The 14,807-nt window shown below is 43.4% G+C and overlaps 2 protein-coding genes across 22 annotated transcripts in view; both read right to left on the bottom strand.

Annotated features, from left to right (window-relative positions):
- The window catches only part of ANKRD46 (ankyrin repeat domain 46), a 54,437-nt gene extending 43,266 nt beyond the window's left edge, over positions 1-11,171 (bottom strand). For 13 of the 14 annotated variants that reach the window (XR_012621938.1, XR_012621941.1, XR_012621937.1 and 10 more), the window contains exon 1: positions 11,056-11,171. The gene's annotated coding sequence lies outside the window, so the exon portion shown is untranslated. Of the gene's footprint in view, positions 1-10,220; positions 10,598-11,055 lie in introns of those variants that run through there. The other variant, XM_074814655.1, reaches the window with a different exon arrangement.
- A 1,637-nt stretch (positions 11,172-12,808) lies between these two features.
- SNX31 (sorting nexin 31) overlaps positions 12,809-14,807 on the bottom strand; it is a 31,412-nt gene continuing 29,413 nt past the window's right edge. For 7 of the 8 annotated variants that reach the window (XM_074814885.1, XM_074814820.1, XM_074814844.1 and 4 more), the window contains one exon: positions 12,809-12,975. In XM_074814885.1, coding sequence (XP_074670986.1) covers positions 12,880-12,975 — 96 coding nt within the window. In that variant the 3' untranslated portion in view covers positions 12,809-12,879. Of the gene's footprint in view, positions 12,976-14,405; positions 14,584-14,807 lie in introns of all 8 variants that reach the window. The other variant, XR_012621965.1, reaches the window with a different exon arrangement.

Raw genomic sequence — 14,807 nt, 5'->3', positions numbered from 1 at the left:
GTGAAATCTTAGTATTTCACAGTAAGAAAGACAAGAAACGCAACATATCCTTCTTCCCAACACTTGAAGACTGCGGACTAAGCAAATGCACTCACAAAAAAAAAAAAAAAAAAAAAAATCTGGACCATCTGGTTTGATTTATCTTTGTGATTAAAAAGATTTTTTCTACAAACACAATTCTACTTCACATATGGCTACCTAACCTATGCCAGACATGAACTGCATACAAAGCTTAACTATATACATCATCTTCAAAATGCCAGTCCCCAAATTACCTCAGATTTAACCCAGTTTAGCAAAATTCCCTGTCTAACAAAACTTAGAAAAAAATTACAATAGTCGACTAAATTATATATTTTTGAATAAACATACAGTGGTTACATTTCTGTCCACAGTGTGTATCAAAAAGCTTATTGCTGTAATGAGTATCTAATACAGCAGTTTTAGAAACAAAATTCCAAAGCATCAGCCATTCTCTTTAAACTGCTTCTGAAAGGTGAATCAGATAACAGCTCTGAATCTGCTGAAAAGCTGGTACACCTACCGTTAAGCACTAATGTCACAGGCACAAATTAGGACAAACAGATTTGCATTAGTAACAAGACACAAAAGTATTGCGAAGTGAGCATTCTGAGTAACCCTATAAATTACTAATATTGATTTAAATAAACCTAATTTGGTTCAGTAAGTGACTGCTTCTAAAAATGCATCACTATCTACTGAAAATGTATCTTTTAAATTATACTTTTGTTTCAAAAAAAAGGTTTTACTGTTAATAACTTGGTACTTTGATAGAAAATTAGTTTTGTGGAAAAAAGTAAATTCAAAGACGTCTTCCCAAGCAAGAAGGATACCCATTAGAAAGGCATAATGTAAGAACACATTTTTGTTAAATTTATACAACATGGATATAGCCTGAGCACAGTGTACTTTTATTAGTAATTTTAGAAATTATGCTGTAAGCCACTTCTTCAATGACACATGAAGGCTAGTACAGGATAAGAAAATCTAATTGAACTGTTCTGTTTTCAAAAGGAATGCTTATATTACGTGATTCTGTAAGAATAATTTCCTTTTATTTATTAGAAGTCAGTTGTCTCTCACTGTACTGTGTACAATGGTAACTCAGTGTCACATGCTGATCTGTTGTATAACATGTTCACACCTGCAGAAGCCAGAAGTGATCTTGAATAATTCAAACCATAGAGCTAGATGCAAGTTCTGTCACTTCTTAAACTAGTCCTAAATTTGCACTAACCGTGGACATGTTTATTTTACAGTAAATATATGCTGTTGTCTCCACCTTCTCAGTAAGTTCAACAGCTACCAAACAGCTCCAGAAAAAGGAGGGAACACCTAGACTGTGAGAGAATCACTAATGGGACCAGTCTCTCCACTACAAAAATATTAACGAACATGACAAGTTGTAATTAATCACCCAGTCACTGCTACATAGGATATACCAGTTCTGCAAAACCACATTATTTCCAAGAACATTCAGAAAAACTGAAGTAATTGTCCTTATTTTAAAACAAGATGTCAGGATAACGGAACAGTATCAGATCGCTCAGTACCTGAGATTTCTCAATATTAATACAAACTTTGACATTTAGAACCTAAGCATCAGTAAGACTACCACCAGAGAAACTGCCACCACCAAGACAGGGAAACTAAAACAAAACCAAGACAAACTAACATCCCCCACCCAGTGTCAGCAAAACACATAACATGCATTACTTGCAAAATCTACATTTGCCAACTCCTTCATGGCAAACAGCTTCCTCTTTCAGTAACACACTTTGAGAGTGGCAATGGCTGGCAGAGCTCTTCCTCTTCAGTCTTCAAATGAATGAAAAACATTCCAGTACTTTGCTTAAACTGTAAGCCCACGCTTTCTGAAGGCGAAGTTTCCTGGTCAAATGTGATCGTTCCCCTAAAAACACTATGTGAACATAAACTCTCTTTGGATATACAAGATAATTTTTTTTAAAAGGTGTGTTTTAATAATTAAAAAACCAAAACAAACCCATGTTACCTTCCTTGTCTAGCCTCTGAACACTGATCAGATGTTGAAATGTAAACCCAGCAATATTATAATTTTTCCTTTCCTATGTAGGCTGAGGGAGAAATTCTTTGTTAAGTTTTCATGCACACTTGTATTTATGTGTAAGTTACTAAGAAATCATTCAACTGAATAAATGTTATAGTCAGTAAAAAATCTGATGATCAATTGTCATTTCTTTGGAAAGAACCCCATTATCTACATCGAGTTCCACTGAGAGGTCTGTATCTTCTATTAAAAACTTTTATCTATTCAGTCCAACTGGAACATTTTATTGCTCTACTAACATGGATCTGCTGCTAAAAGCAGCACCCCGGATCCAGTACAGCACGATGTCTGTTTTACACAGAGCTGCATTTTGCAGCATTTTCCCTTCCTAACTCTAGTTAGCTTTCTAACAGTTCCTGGATTCAAGACATCGCAGCAGGTTCATAAGACCTATCTCTCCTTTCAGATCTCTAGCCAGACACATGGGTAAGTGGTAATACAAGAATATAACTTATGCCATTTGTCTTCAGTCATTGCCATTCCCTTCTGCAGACAAGACATACAGGTATATTCTTTTGATGTCAGAACCATCCTGCAAGTAGCATCTTTGGTGCATTGCATATACATAGTGCTTTACATATACACATACAAGCTACAAAGTGCTTTATGAAAAAAATTAGAATAATTATTGCTGCTCATTTATGGATCAGCAGACAATGGCACTGAGAAACGGTGCGCTTTGCTCATCATTGTATAGTATGTCAACATTACAAGATAAAAAGCAAACGATCTCACGTGCCAAGCCAGGGTTGCAGAATGCTTCCTCAGATAACATAATACACATGCACTGTGTATTTATGTACACAAAATAAGGGAATGATAGGAAAGAGATCATTCTTTTAAAACATCTTTATTGATAAAGCAGATTCACAAACATTTAATCCTTACTACATTTAACTGGAATTCGGTTGCATTACATGTTTCAGTGCACTTAACTTCTGTCAAATATACATTTAAGTATTTTTGAACCTCGCTCATTTTTCATCTTTGGCAAAAGAACTATTAGGAAGCAAGGCAATTTACAGCCTTCTTCAAACCATCTGTAACTTTAACTCCCCACAGCCGGCTCAGGTAAATCAGTAAATAACCGCAGTACTTCCCTGATCACTGAGGCCAGCTTGAACACATCTGCTTTTACAGAAAGTTCCTGCACCCCTTCCACCGGCTGTGACTGCCGGCCTCTCCCCGGCCCTGGCAGGGCTCCCGCTCGCTCCTGCGCCGGGTCGCTGCGCGCTGCCGAGGAGACCCCGGCGGGGCCGCGCGCTGCCCCGGGGCTGGTTTCCCGCCTGGCCCGGAGCGGGCGGGAGGGAACTGGCCACGCGCCGCGGGCCGCGCGCCGCCCTCGCGCCTGGAGGCACAGCGCCCCCGCGCGGGCGGAGGCAGCGGCCGCGCCCGGCAGCCGCCGGCCCACACAGGCCGCTTCTCCGACACGGTGGGGTGCTCGCCTTTTCCGGAGAAGGGAATGACGGAAGGCCTGAAAACAAGGCTTTATAAAACTTGGTAAAAAAGAATTCTGAAATCCAAGCTGCTGTTCCTTGTGGCATAAACAGCGTTCTCGTTTAAGCTCCGATCTGGGATTAGGGAAATGAGGCCTTCGGTATGAGGCTTGAGCTCTGAAGACAAAGGTATTTCCTTTTAAAAAGTAGGCATTTATGCCCGTTTCTTAAAAAAACTCGAAAACTGAAACCAAAACACGCCCCCCACAAAAAGCCCAGTCCTTACCTAGACAAACAAGAAGCCTGAGACAAGAAGTTTACTAAAATGGGATTTCTGCGTCCAACAGGAATCATCAGAAGCCAGAGCTTAGTCAGCTTTATTCCAGCAACAAAGCAAACTAAGAACCTGTCACTAAACCGCTTATTATTATACAGTCCATATTTTCTTACTTTATTTCTTATAATGTGTATAATAGCTTACATGCTCTTAGTCATACATAACCTTAATGACATAGCTTTAGAAACGTATGCAACATCAAATCAAAGTTTAATGGCTAGAGAAGCAGGTCACTTTAAAAAAGCAGATGTCTCCTAAATTTATAAGTCATTTATATATAACTGTATGTTTGACTTTACCTTTAAAATAAAATATTGCTCTGCTTGTTCATTAAGTTATTATTTTCTATCAACAAATAATACCAGGACAACTAACACTGTCAGTCAGATACACAACTCTTACTATGACTGCTGGATACAGATATTTATGCTCAAAACTTTCATGTTCACCCAGTAAATCATTAAACCAGTTTATCAAAGCCAAATAGTTAACAGATATATTTATTTCTTTAAAATATTCTAAATCTGTAACAACACAGTATGACTTTAAATACTTAATTGTACCATGTTGGATCACGTTATAACATGGTAAGATGAAACAGCAGAAGTACTAAGGTTGTATTTCTAATTAATATATACATATTGATGCTATTTTTCATAAACAGTTAATTCACCATGCTTAGGCTCAAAAAATCTCTCCATGTAAGCAAACCTGTAGTACTAGTGTCTGCCCAACACTGTGTCTTAAGGGACGGAAGGGGGTAAACCAGCAGCCTACAGGTTCCAAGGGCAACCAGCAAGTCTGAGGAGAATCAGGGAGGCCACCCTTAAGCTCCTGATCTGCACAGAGTCTGGAATTAACCAAAAATGTAATGGAAGATGACTGAAAAGACATTCGTGGATTTGAAACTGCAATTACGGAACCTGAGAGTGAGGTAGCTCAACTGATGTTTACCAATTGCATCAATGGATCCTGCTGAGCCTAGAAAAAAAAGACACTTTTACAGGAAGTCACTTTTAAAGTCACTTGTACAGGGAACGCTTCCATCTTTAGAAAACTTAGTAAATACTAGTAACTTATCCGTAAAAGACTCGATATTCAACATGAAAGCTGGTGTCCAGACAATGAACAGTAAAACCCGTGTTTCTTTAAAAAGATTTGACAGGTGATACTCAGTTCTATTTGAGAAAGGGTGAAGAGACACTGTACAGAAGGAAGTCCATGTCAATTATTACTCTTGTGAATAAGAAGCTAACATAAAAGTAGCCATAGCCAATCACAGCAAAGGTCCATTTCAGCCTAGTATCATTTTTCAAATGGCAGCCAAAAGCAAAGGCCAGGGAAAAAAGTAGAATAGGGCAAGCATATGTAATACTGCTTTTTCCATTCAAAATCTTTCGCAGCTGGATGGGGTTCCTATGTATTTAGCATCCCTCAGTGCCCCCCCCTGAATCTGCCCATTTTCCCTTTCAACACATATACTTTTAATATCCACAACATACTCTCATAAATTCTCCAACCCAATTACCTGTGAAGAACCACATCTTTTGAACTTGCTCAATCAGGGCCTTATTAGCTTCACTTGTGGACCCCCAGCTCTCCTGCTGGAAGAATGGACAGTCAACCCTTGCCCATTCTTTTCATGCCACTCATGATTCTACAGGACTTCATCATATCCTAGTCAGACATCCCTTTCCAGGATGCATTTTGGAGTCCCAGCTTTCTTGGTCATGCCTCATATTGAAGGTGGTCTGTGTCTTTGACCATTCTTGTTTTGCTTCTCCAAATCTCACTCATTTTTACTATATGCTTTCTGAGCTGGGAGACAGAGTGAGGGAACCACAGAGGGTGTCTGAGGTGAACTATGGATTAAAACAGTAATTCTTCAATTTGTTTTCCAATAATATTTACTACCTGGTTTACCTTTCTGCCTGCTGCTGAGCATTGTGGTTCCATTTTCATGGAACTATTCATCATACATCACTGAGAGCCCAGTATTTCATATGGGAAGTCAGGATTCTCTTTATGCTATCTGAATCACTCTACCCACACTGAATTCATGTGCCATTACATTATATTATCCAGTTACTCAGTCTTACAGGGTCCTTCTGCAGCTTTTCATAGTTGACCTTATCTTTACTACCCATGTCATCGGCAAACACTATCACCTTGTTGCTCCCTGCCTTTTCTAGGCTGTTCATGGAAATGCTAACAGTTCAGAATCCAGAACTGAGCCCTGCAGAACTAAAATTCTTCCACTCAAAAGACTGATCATAAGTTCACAGAAACTGCTGTCCTGGATCAGATTGATGCAGCTGGCCCAGCCCTCTGCTTTCAACAGTGGCAGTCAGAGATCCTTCTTCAGCACAGCAGAGGAGCCTGGCTGCTTCCTTTAGCCCATTCCCCACACACACCCCAGCAGCCACTACTGTCACATCGGGGACCTCCCTGACTAGTCCTTTTAGCAGCCCCTCAGCAAACTTCTTGCCCACGAGTTTTTCTAATCCCTTCCTGAGCCTGCCCACAGTCTCTGCCCCCACAGCTCCCTCTGTCACCCCCGCTGAAGTCCTTCCCTATATCCACCTGAAATCGCCCTCCCACCAGTCCCGGCAAGCCCCATGCCAGCGCCACAAGACTGAATTAGTAACTCACCTTAACCACTGCCTTCATTTCATAAGTCTTGATCATGTCCCAGCCGTCTCCTCTCTAATGTGAACAGTCCTGGCTTCCCTCTTAAGGAAGCTGATCCCCTTGGCCCTTCTGGCTGCCCTTCTCTAACCCACTGTATCTTTCTTCAGAAGCAGAGACCAGAACCACACACCCGACCCCAGCTGTGGGCACACCAAGCTGGAGCAGCAAAATGGTGCTCTCTGCCTTTTCCTTGGTAGCCTCCCTGAGGACAGTCACCATGTTCCTGGCTTTCTGGCTGCCACGGCACACTGAGCTGAGGCTTTCAGGGAACTGTCAGTGGTGACTCCAAGAGCTTTTTCTTGAGTGGTGGCTGCCAGTTGTGAGTTCAGCACCACGTGAGCATGGTTTAGATCAGGGGTTCTCAACCTTTCCTTCACCATGGACCCCCTTTAAATATATTTCGTGGCCACGGACCACCAAGACTTAATTCAAGATTTAAAGCACTAGACTGCATCAAAAATTTATTTCAATTTTCTCATACAGGGTCTTCAAATTTGGAGAGAAGGGGAAATAAGTTAATCTGTTAATGCACACACTGCTATAATAATATCTTTATTGCAATGATTCCATATGAATCTAAAATAATAGCATCAACACTCTTCTTGCTCAGATGGCCCATTTTATGGTATTTTAACGTGCTACTTTCGAATTCGATGCTAATTTTTACATTAAAATTTGATGAAAAGTTTTTACAATTTTTCTCACCTCCCCCCTTGTTTGTCTGTGTTCAGTCACCATATATTTTTGTTTACAGGTCCAGGGCCACCACTTGGAGGAACAGACTTCAGCCCCGTTGTGGCCCTAAAGAGGGCCGTTGGGTTAAGAAAATGTCTTTAAGAGAAAAACCTCCTAGTTAAAGGGCATCCCACCAACCATACTAGCACCAAATATACTAGCACGTCAGGGCAGGGGGGCTTGCCTATGAGAGGAGCATTGAGGGGAGGGGGCTGTGGGAAAAGGAGATGCAGTGCTTGCCATGGGCCAGACCAAATGTTTCTGGGCTGGACATTCCCCACCCCTGCTTTAAGCCTTCGTGGATCCCCTCTGACGACATCGCAGCCCCCTGGGGGCCCACGGACCACTGGTTGAGAATCACTGGTTTAGATTATTCTATCCAAGACATCATCTTACCTTTGTGTACACTGAAGCTCATGTGCCACCCTTCTGCTCCCTTCCTTTTTTTGGTATTTTTGCCCTCTTCTTAATTTTTCAGCTCAACTATTTCTGCATGTAAGAAATTTCTTTTATGCTACAAGCTGCCAGTCTCCTCAAAAGCCTCTGGTAGGGTACTTTTTTTTTAATGCTTCCTGAAAATCCAAGTAGACTGTATAAATCACATCACCTGCATCTACAATCCTACTCGGTAAACTTCCATAAAAGCTGACAAGCCTTAGATGTAGTAAACCTCTAAAAATGTATCCAAACTCAGGCAGAACCAGTCCCTAACATACTATCACACAGCAAGGACAGACATACACTTCTCTGCACACAAAATGTGGAGGTGAAGAAGACAGACAAGCATTCTGCACCACCCATGGGAAAACCATACACCAGGAACCTTCCCTGAAATGTGCTGCTGCCCTTTCTCTGTCACCATCTATTATTGCTGGTCTAACACTTATAAGGGGTCTTGAGCATGCTGAAGAATATAACCCCATCAACAAACATTAAAAGATGCCTTTAACTTTATGTTATAAAATTCAGCTGATGTAGCTGCATTACTCGGATGTGAGAAATTTGCTCAGCGACAAAACTGGTGTTTAAGCAGCTCTGTTCCACTTAGTCAACTGAAATTTTATTGATAAAGAAATGCTACTTGGAAAAGTGGTGTTGATACATGAACTAAAGCCAGAATCTAAGTTCTATAAGTATAGATATGGCTCCAGTGAGGTACTGCATGAGATCAAACTTTCTTCCGTGTATTTAGTAAGTATCATCTTTAAATAGCAAAACAAACCACAACAAATCTGAACAGTATTTGTGCTCTTGACTTAAGCGACAGCAGAATTTCAGTAAACACCAACGATCAAAATTCCGTGGAACAGGCCTGTCAGCCTGTCATCTACACTAACAGCATGCCATGAAAGCTGACTGCATCAGGGATCATGTATTTCACATACTGTGTGCAAATCAATGCCCTCTGAAATAGTTTATGTGCCTATTAACAGACCCATCTGGAAGTGGAGCATCTACAACTGAGATCATGTGGGAGGCAACCAACTGACAGACTGATCAAAAGAAAAGAGAAACAGCCCTCAAAATTCCAGCATACCCAAATCCCTACAAGAACCACTAGTAGTTCACTCCTTGGATGACCAGGTATGTCGGGTCCTGGGCTGCAGATGAGGACTTCAAGGCCACATGTATTCAGAAACTGACTGCACAAGAATATGAGGTGGGATAATACAGTCAACTTAAGGCATCACTCAGAATCCCTCGCTCTTGCTGATGCGGCAGCGCTAAGTTAAGGATACCAAAACCTGCCGGGAGGAAAACTAGCATTGAGTGCAGATCAGAATTGATTTTTATAGTCCCCTCTTGCAGAGACAAACTAACATTCCTCTGGTAAGAAGACAGCAGATGCACATACTACACTTCAGCCTTTGACTCATCTCAGCTTACTCTCCACTACCTTCTCTTCAACTCAAAAAAAGAGCAATTAGCCAGTGTCATTTTCTGATTGTCACCATTCAGACTGCAAACATTATTATATCTTTCTTCTAAAAAACACATTTAACATCTATTTTACAAACAAACAAACAAGAAAAACAGATCTAAAGTCTACAGATAACACTAAGCTTAGTCCCCTGCTGCAGCAAACAAAAGCATTACTTTTACAAACCAGTCACATTCCATGTAAAAAGTGTTGGGTTTTTGCTCCTCCTTGACCTTTTGGAAGGCTGCTCCTGAACATCGGTGCTCTCTGATGGTTAGAAATTTTCATATATTATTACTCCTTAAATCTATGTTAAATTATTCATGTATTGACATCATTCTTTGGCTCAATTTATTCCCTTCACAGTGTTTACCTCGATGGTTCAATAGAAAGCAAAAAAGACCTTTATTCTGCAGAACTAAAATAGCCAAATGCTTCTTTCACAACACTCTTAATTTAGCTACCTGTCCTAGGCACATCTTCCTGCATCTGTTCCACTTTACCATTTTACCTGAGAATTATTAACATTACACAAAGTATTCTAGAGTTTTGTTCATGGTTAATAGTAACTTGTTTTTCTGGATCATCACAGGTCAGCATTCACTTTTTCTACAATTGTGTATCTTGTAACTACCTAACACATATTCTGGTTTTGTATTGCTTTCAACCAATAAGAATTTCTTCTGTAAATTGTGTGTTTACATGTTTGCAACTGCAAACCCTTGTTTTTTAAATTGTTATTGTACTTATTTCATACTCTAGTTCTCAGGATCACCCAGTTCTTTCTGGGTAGTACTGTAACTCTCTTCTATATTGCCAATGCCTCCTGACTCTTCATCACTACCAAATTAAAACAGTAAAGTTTTAATTGCTACATCAAGATCTTTATTAAATACTTATTAAGATTGGTCTCAAGACAGATCTTCAAAGAACTACTTTTATAATCTTTTATACTCAGATTTGATGGATTTTCTTTTCAATATTACTCACCATAGTTTGTCTCTAAGTTACTTCTCCATCCTCTCTACAATTCGGGGGCTATCCCTATCTTTTCAGTGCAATAACAATTTCCTTTGCAGCAGCTGGTCAAAAGCTTTAGTGTTGTCTAGAAAACAAAGATAACTACTCCACTTCCCTTAAAAACAGTAATTATCAAAGACAGTTTTGAGGACAGGTTAAAAAAGCTCTTCCGGCAAAAATACGTATTGCCTCTTATTTTCACTGCTTTCTCCTAAAAAGTATGTTCCCAAGCAGCACGCCGCAGGGGCTGCCTACTTCTGAACGCCCTAGGAGGAGGGCAGCCGCCTTCCCGTCCCCATTTCCCTCCCTTCCCGCCATAAATGCTGGCAGGGCACTCGCTTCCTCCCACCGAACAGCACCGACTCGGCTCCACCTCGTCAGGCCTCGGACCGGGCGCTGCCTGGGCCCCACGTCGCTTTTGTCGCCGCTTGCCGTGGCTGTCACCGCCGGGCCCTGCCGCCGGTTTTCGGGCCCTACCGCGGCGCCCCCCGGCCCCGCTCCCAGCCGAGCCGCCGCACGGCCCCGCCGCGGGGCTGGGGGCAGCGCTGGGGCCGCGGCCGTCCGCTCCCCGCCGCCGCTCCGGCGAGGGCGTCACGGCCTCGGGGCGGGCTGTGCCGGTGCCTCCCCCGACGCTGCTCCTCACCCCCCGCTCCGCGCTGCGTCGAACGCGCAGCGCTCAGCAGGGCCCGGGCCGCCACACGCACCGGCCGGCGCCACCCCTCCCCTCCCCTCCCCTCCCCGACCGACCGACCGCGCCCCTCTCCCCGCGGACGGGCGGGTGGACACCGCCCCCTCCCCGCCGTACCTGCCCCTCGGCGGCGGCGGCTTGGCACGCGGAGGGCGCGCGGGGTCGGTCGGGCAAGCTGGCGGCGGCAGAGGCGGGGCGGAGAGGCCGCGCGCGCCCCCTGCTGGGCGGAGGCCGCCGCCGGGCGCCCTGGGGCGGGGCCCCGCCCCCGCCGGCCGGGGCTGCTGCTACGGGCGAAGCGGGGAGGGGCGGGGGGTGCCAAGCCGCGGGCGCACCGCCCCCAGGGGGAGCGGCCGGGCCGGCCTCCCAGCCAGCGCGAGCCTAGGCCCGGAGGTAGGGGCCCGGCCCCGCCCCGCCCGCCCAGCGCTCCCCTGAGGGCGCCTGCCGCGGTCCGGCGGGTAGCGGTGAGGGGGCCGTCCCTGGCCGGGGGGAGGAGGCCGGCCGCAGCGACGCCGCTCCTCGCAGGGCTGCCGCCTCCCCAGGGCCGGGCTGGGCGAGACGCGGCCTCCTCCGGCTCTGACAGGACGCTGTTGACAACCCTGCCTTTGCGTTTGAAATCCTTCCCCAGCTGGTGTGTGGGCGGCCTCCAGCAGCAGCGGGGAGATGAACTCTGCCACGAGAGGGAGGGCCGCGGCCATCCCCCCCCCGGCGGGAGGGAGGCACAGAGACGGGACAGGCAGGGACGCGACCACAGGCAGCTGAGAGGCAGGAAAACAACAGCGAGAAGAGAAAGGAGCAGCTTCAATGAAGAGAAGCAGGTCTCTGATTTATAGAAAAAAAAAGGTCACAAATTTTAAACAGTTGATGGTTTTCGTTAAATAAAGGAAATGCCACAAAACTCTCAAAAAAATGCCTTTCAGGGGAGCTTTATTTTCGATGCTGCTCTGTGCGCTACCCCTATAACACCACAAAATCATCAAGCTAAAAATTCAGGCAAGAGTGCAGGACCTCTGCCCCTGGAGCCCCTTCAGCAGCAAGGTTCTGGGAGCATAAGTAAATGGGGAAAATGTTAACAAAGTTATTTGACTTCCCCAAAAACATTCGTGTGAGGTTTGGGTTTTTTTTTAAATTTTCACTTCCTTTCCCTGGTTCTCACACTTGATCCTGCCTTTCAAAGCGAGGACCCTAAGAAGAGTCAAAGATCCTTCAAGCCTGGTACCGAATATCATGGTTTAGGCACTTCAGTCTTCCTGCAGTAGGAAGCAGCACAGGGATGTGGTGTGGGCACGTCCCCCTTTACCCAGCTACAGCAGGTACTTGCTTACCCCAGGGTCATCAGTATAAAACAGCACAATTTCTGAAGCCCAGCTACACACATTGAACTGATAGCCCTCCCCACTGCTCTGCTGGAGAGCAAACGAATACCTTCGTTCTCCAAAGCCCGGCAGCTTTTGCATCAGCGCTGATGTCTCTCCGCAGGTCAATAAGGGCACCACAACAGTCTGTTCTGCTGGGAAGGAATGACTGGTCCTGGTAAGGGGAATGATCACAGGAGATACCTGCCTTTTCCAGACAATGTCTGGATGGGCAAGAGCCTGCTCAGCCATCACAATAATTACACCAATACTCACAGAAACATAAACTGGTATGTAAATACTTGTTCCTCCTCTAATGTTGTACCACCATTTCTAATTAACCCTCTCCTTTCTGCCTCAACAATTTCAGTCTAGGGGAAAAAAAGCCCAAAAAGCATTTATGCAAGACATCTCCAGATTCTCAGCACCCATTCAAACTGGCTTGCTAGAGTTGTAACTACTAAAAGAACACTGCAAAGGCAAGGAATTACACTGAGGATTTTTTTTTCCCCTTATAATTCAATGTTTCAACAACGGGTTTATTATTCACAGACAATTCATTTTGAAAGACAGTATCTAAAATAAATTATCACAGGTCCTCTTCTCTTATTTTCTCAAATACACAGTCGTCTTCATTTGGCCTAACCAAAAATCTTTTCCTTGACATAAACCCTGAATGAAGTACCTGCAATGAAACAAATAAACAGTTAAAAAGAGTATATGCATTTCAATAATTATAGGTAGATACAAATATAAGCTAGAAAATCTGACATGATACTGTTCAGGTGCAGTGGTTGATCCCTCCAAGAGCTTTCAGAGAGAGCAGGTTGGTTTTTTCTGCTGGAATAGGACAAAAGAACAGTTGTTTCTGCTCTTAAGGCTTATTGCAACATACTACATGTGGTGCAGATTGAATGGCCGTTCCAGATGTGCTGACATCAATGTTATTTGGCATTATAGTGGCCACAAAGACATACAGACAGGTACTTTAACTGCCTACTAGGCCTTCTGAATTAGATTGACTGCTGTTAATCACGCACTCTTAACTTTAACCATAACACCTGCATAAATGATATCTTTCAAGTCTACTTTTCCTAAAAGGTACCATGTACTGTCTGAAACCTCCTAACACCACATCACCCAGCAGGTATAAGCAGGCCAACTATAAGCACCCAAGGTATAAGCAGGCAAGCTATACCACTCCATCGCATGTATCTGCAGTTGTCTGTTGTACTAAGAAAATTTATGGCACAGATTTTTCTTCTTCTTGCAACATGGTATTTTGATATATATGTAACGTAAATGTCCTGAAAAACCCTACTGAAAGTGTCTATCACAAAGCTATGGCAACCATACTGCAATAACTAACATTAAGGCGTTAGGAAACTGGAACCAAATTTTGCATAATTATCTCTGTAGAAGTTTTTTTTCATACCTCTTTTCTCAAGGTTTCTAAAAGACATAACAGCAAAATTGCCTAGATGCAGGCAGATTCTACAGCACAGCCTCCCTATCTGCAAGTCCAACTATTGCACACTAGTTAAATCATTTTTATCTCAATTCAAAAAGATTGTTCTTGATTCTCCTACTGAATCTTACTGCTGCACAAGATTGTCTGTTCAAACAAGAATTTACAGGCTGTTATGCTGATCTAGTAGTATCACTATGCTCCTACAGGATCACAAAGAAAACCAAAGTTACATTTTCTTCTCATGAGTCAGCAGAAAATATTTGGCTTAAGGTTTCAGTGTCTTTGGACAGCAGTCAGTTAAACTTTTTGCCAATTTGGAGCAAAGACTTGTAAGACTCTCGGGGATACTAATGGCAAAATTATAAAGACCCCACTCAAACAACACTTTCAAATGAGAATGTACAAAGATAAACTTTTAATACATTTTTCAAGTGTCTTGCAAATAGAGGAATAGGAAAGGGAAGCATTAAGAACCTTAATATTGCAATCACAGTGTTTAGACGTTAGCTAAGCATGTTTTCAGATTTTATATTAATTCTCCATCTAATAACAGTTTGGTGCATGAAGACCTAAGCCACTTTAAATATGCTGTATAAAATGAGGCATAGCACGCCATACAATGGCTGTTTAACGCAACAGCATACCTTGACTTGCTTTAACTCCATTCTAATTATCAGCTGTCATTTTCTTAGTTCACCGTGTTTCATATCAGCAGCCAGACGTTGCACCAGCAGGACACAGCTGATAAGCTCAGTGGTTTTATGTTGCCCTGTCCAAGGCTGCTCTCCTCACAAAAATGCAGAGGGAGCATTCACAGTTCATCTTGCTCACAGTCGAGGAGGTATGGTAAAGTATGTCAGAACAATTGCCTCAAGCCCAGAGTACCGCACAACTTAGTCCTTGCTAAAGCTGCACCACAGTGAGGCTCCTTCAGCCTTCATCACAGATACAAGTCTATTCACAAAGTGTTGTCTCCCTTATTTCCAAGTTATTTGTGGATACCGAAGGCCACACCTAACCTGGAATCTTGCTCCAGCAGTGGCACA

This window comes from Strix aluco, chromosome 1 (genome assembly GCF_031877795.1).
Source record: "Strix aluco isolate bStrAlu1 chromosome 1, bStrAlu1.hap1, whole genome shotgun sequence".
NCBI classification, from domain to species: domain Eukaryota; kingdom Metazoa; phylum Chordata; class Aves; order Strigiformes; family Strigidae; genus Strix; species Strix aluco.
Note: the sequence above shows the minus strand (reverse complement) of the source record. Positions and strands in the feature narration are given on the sequence as shown.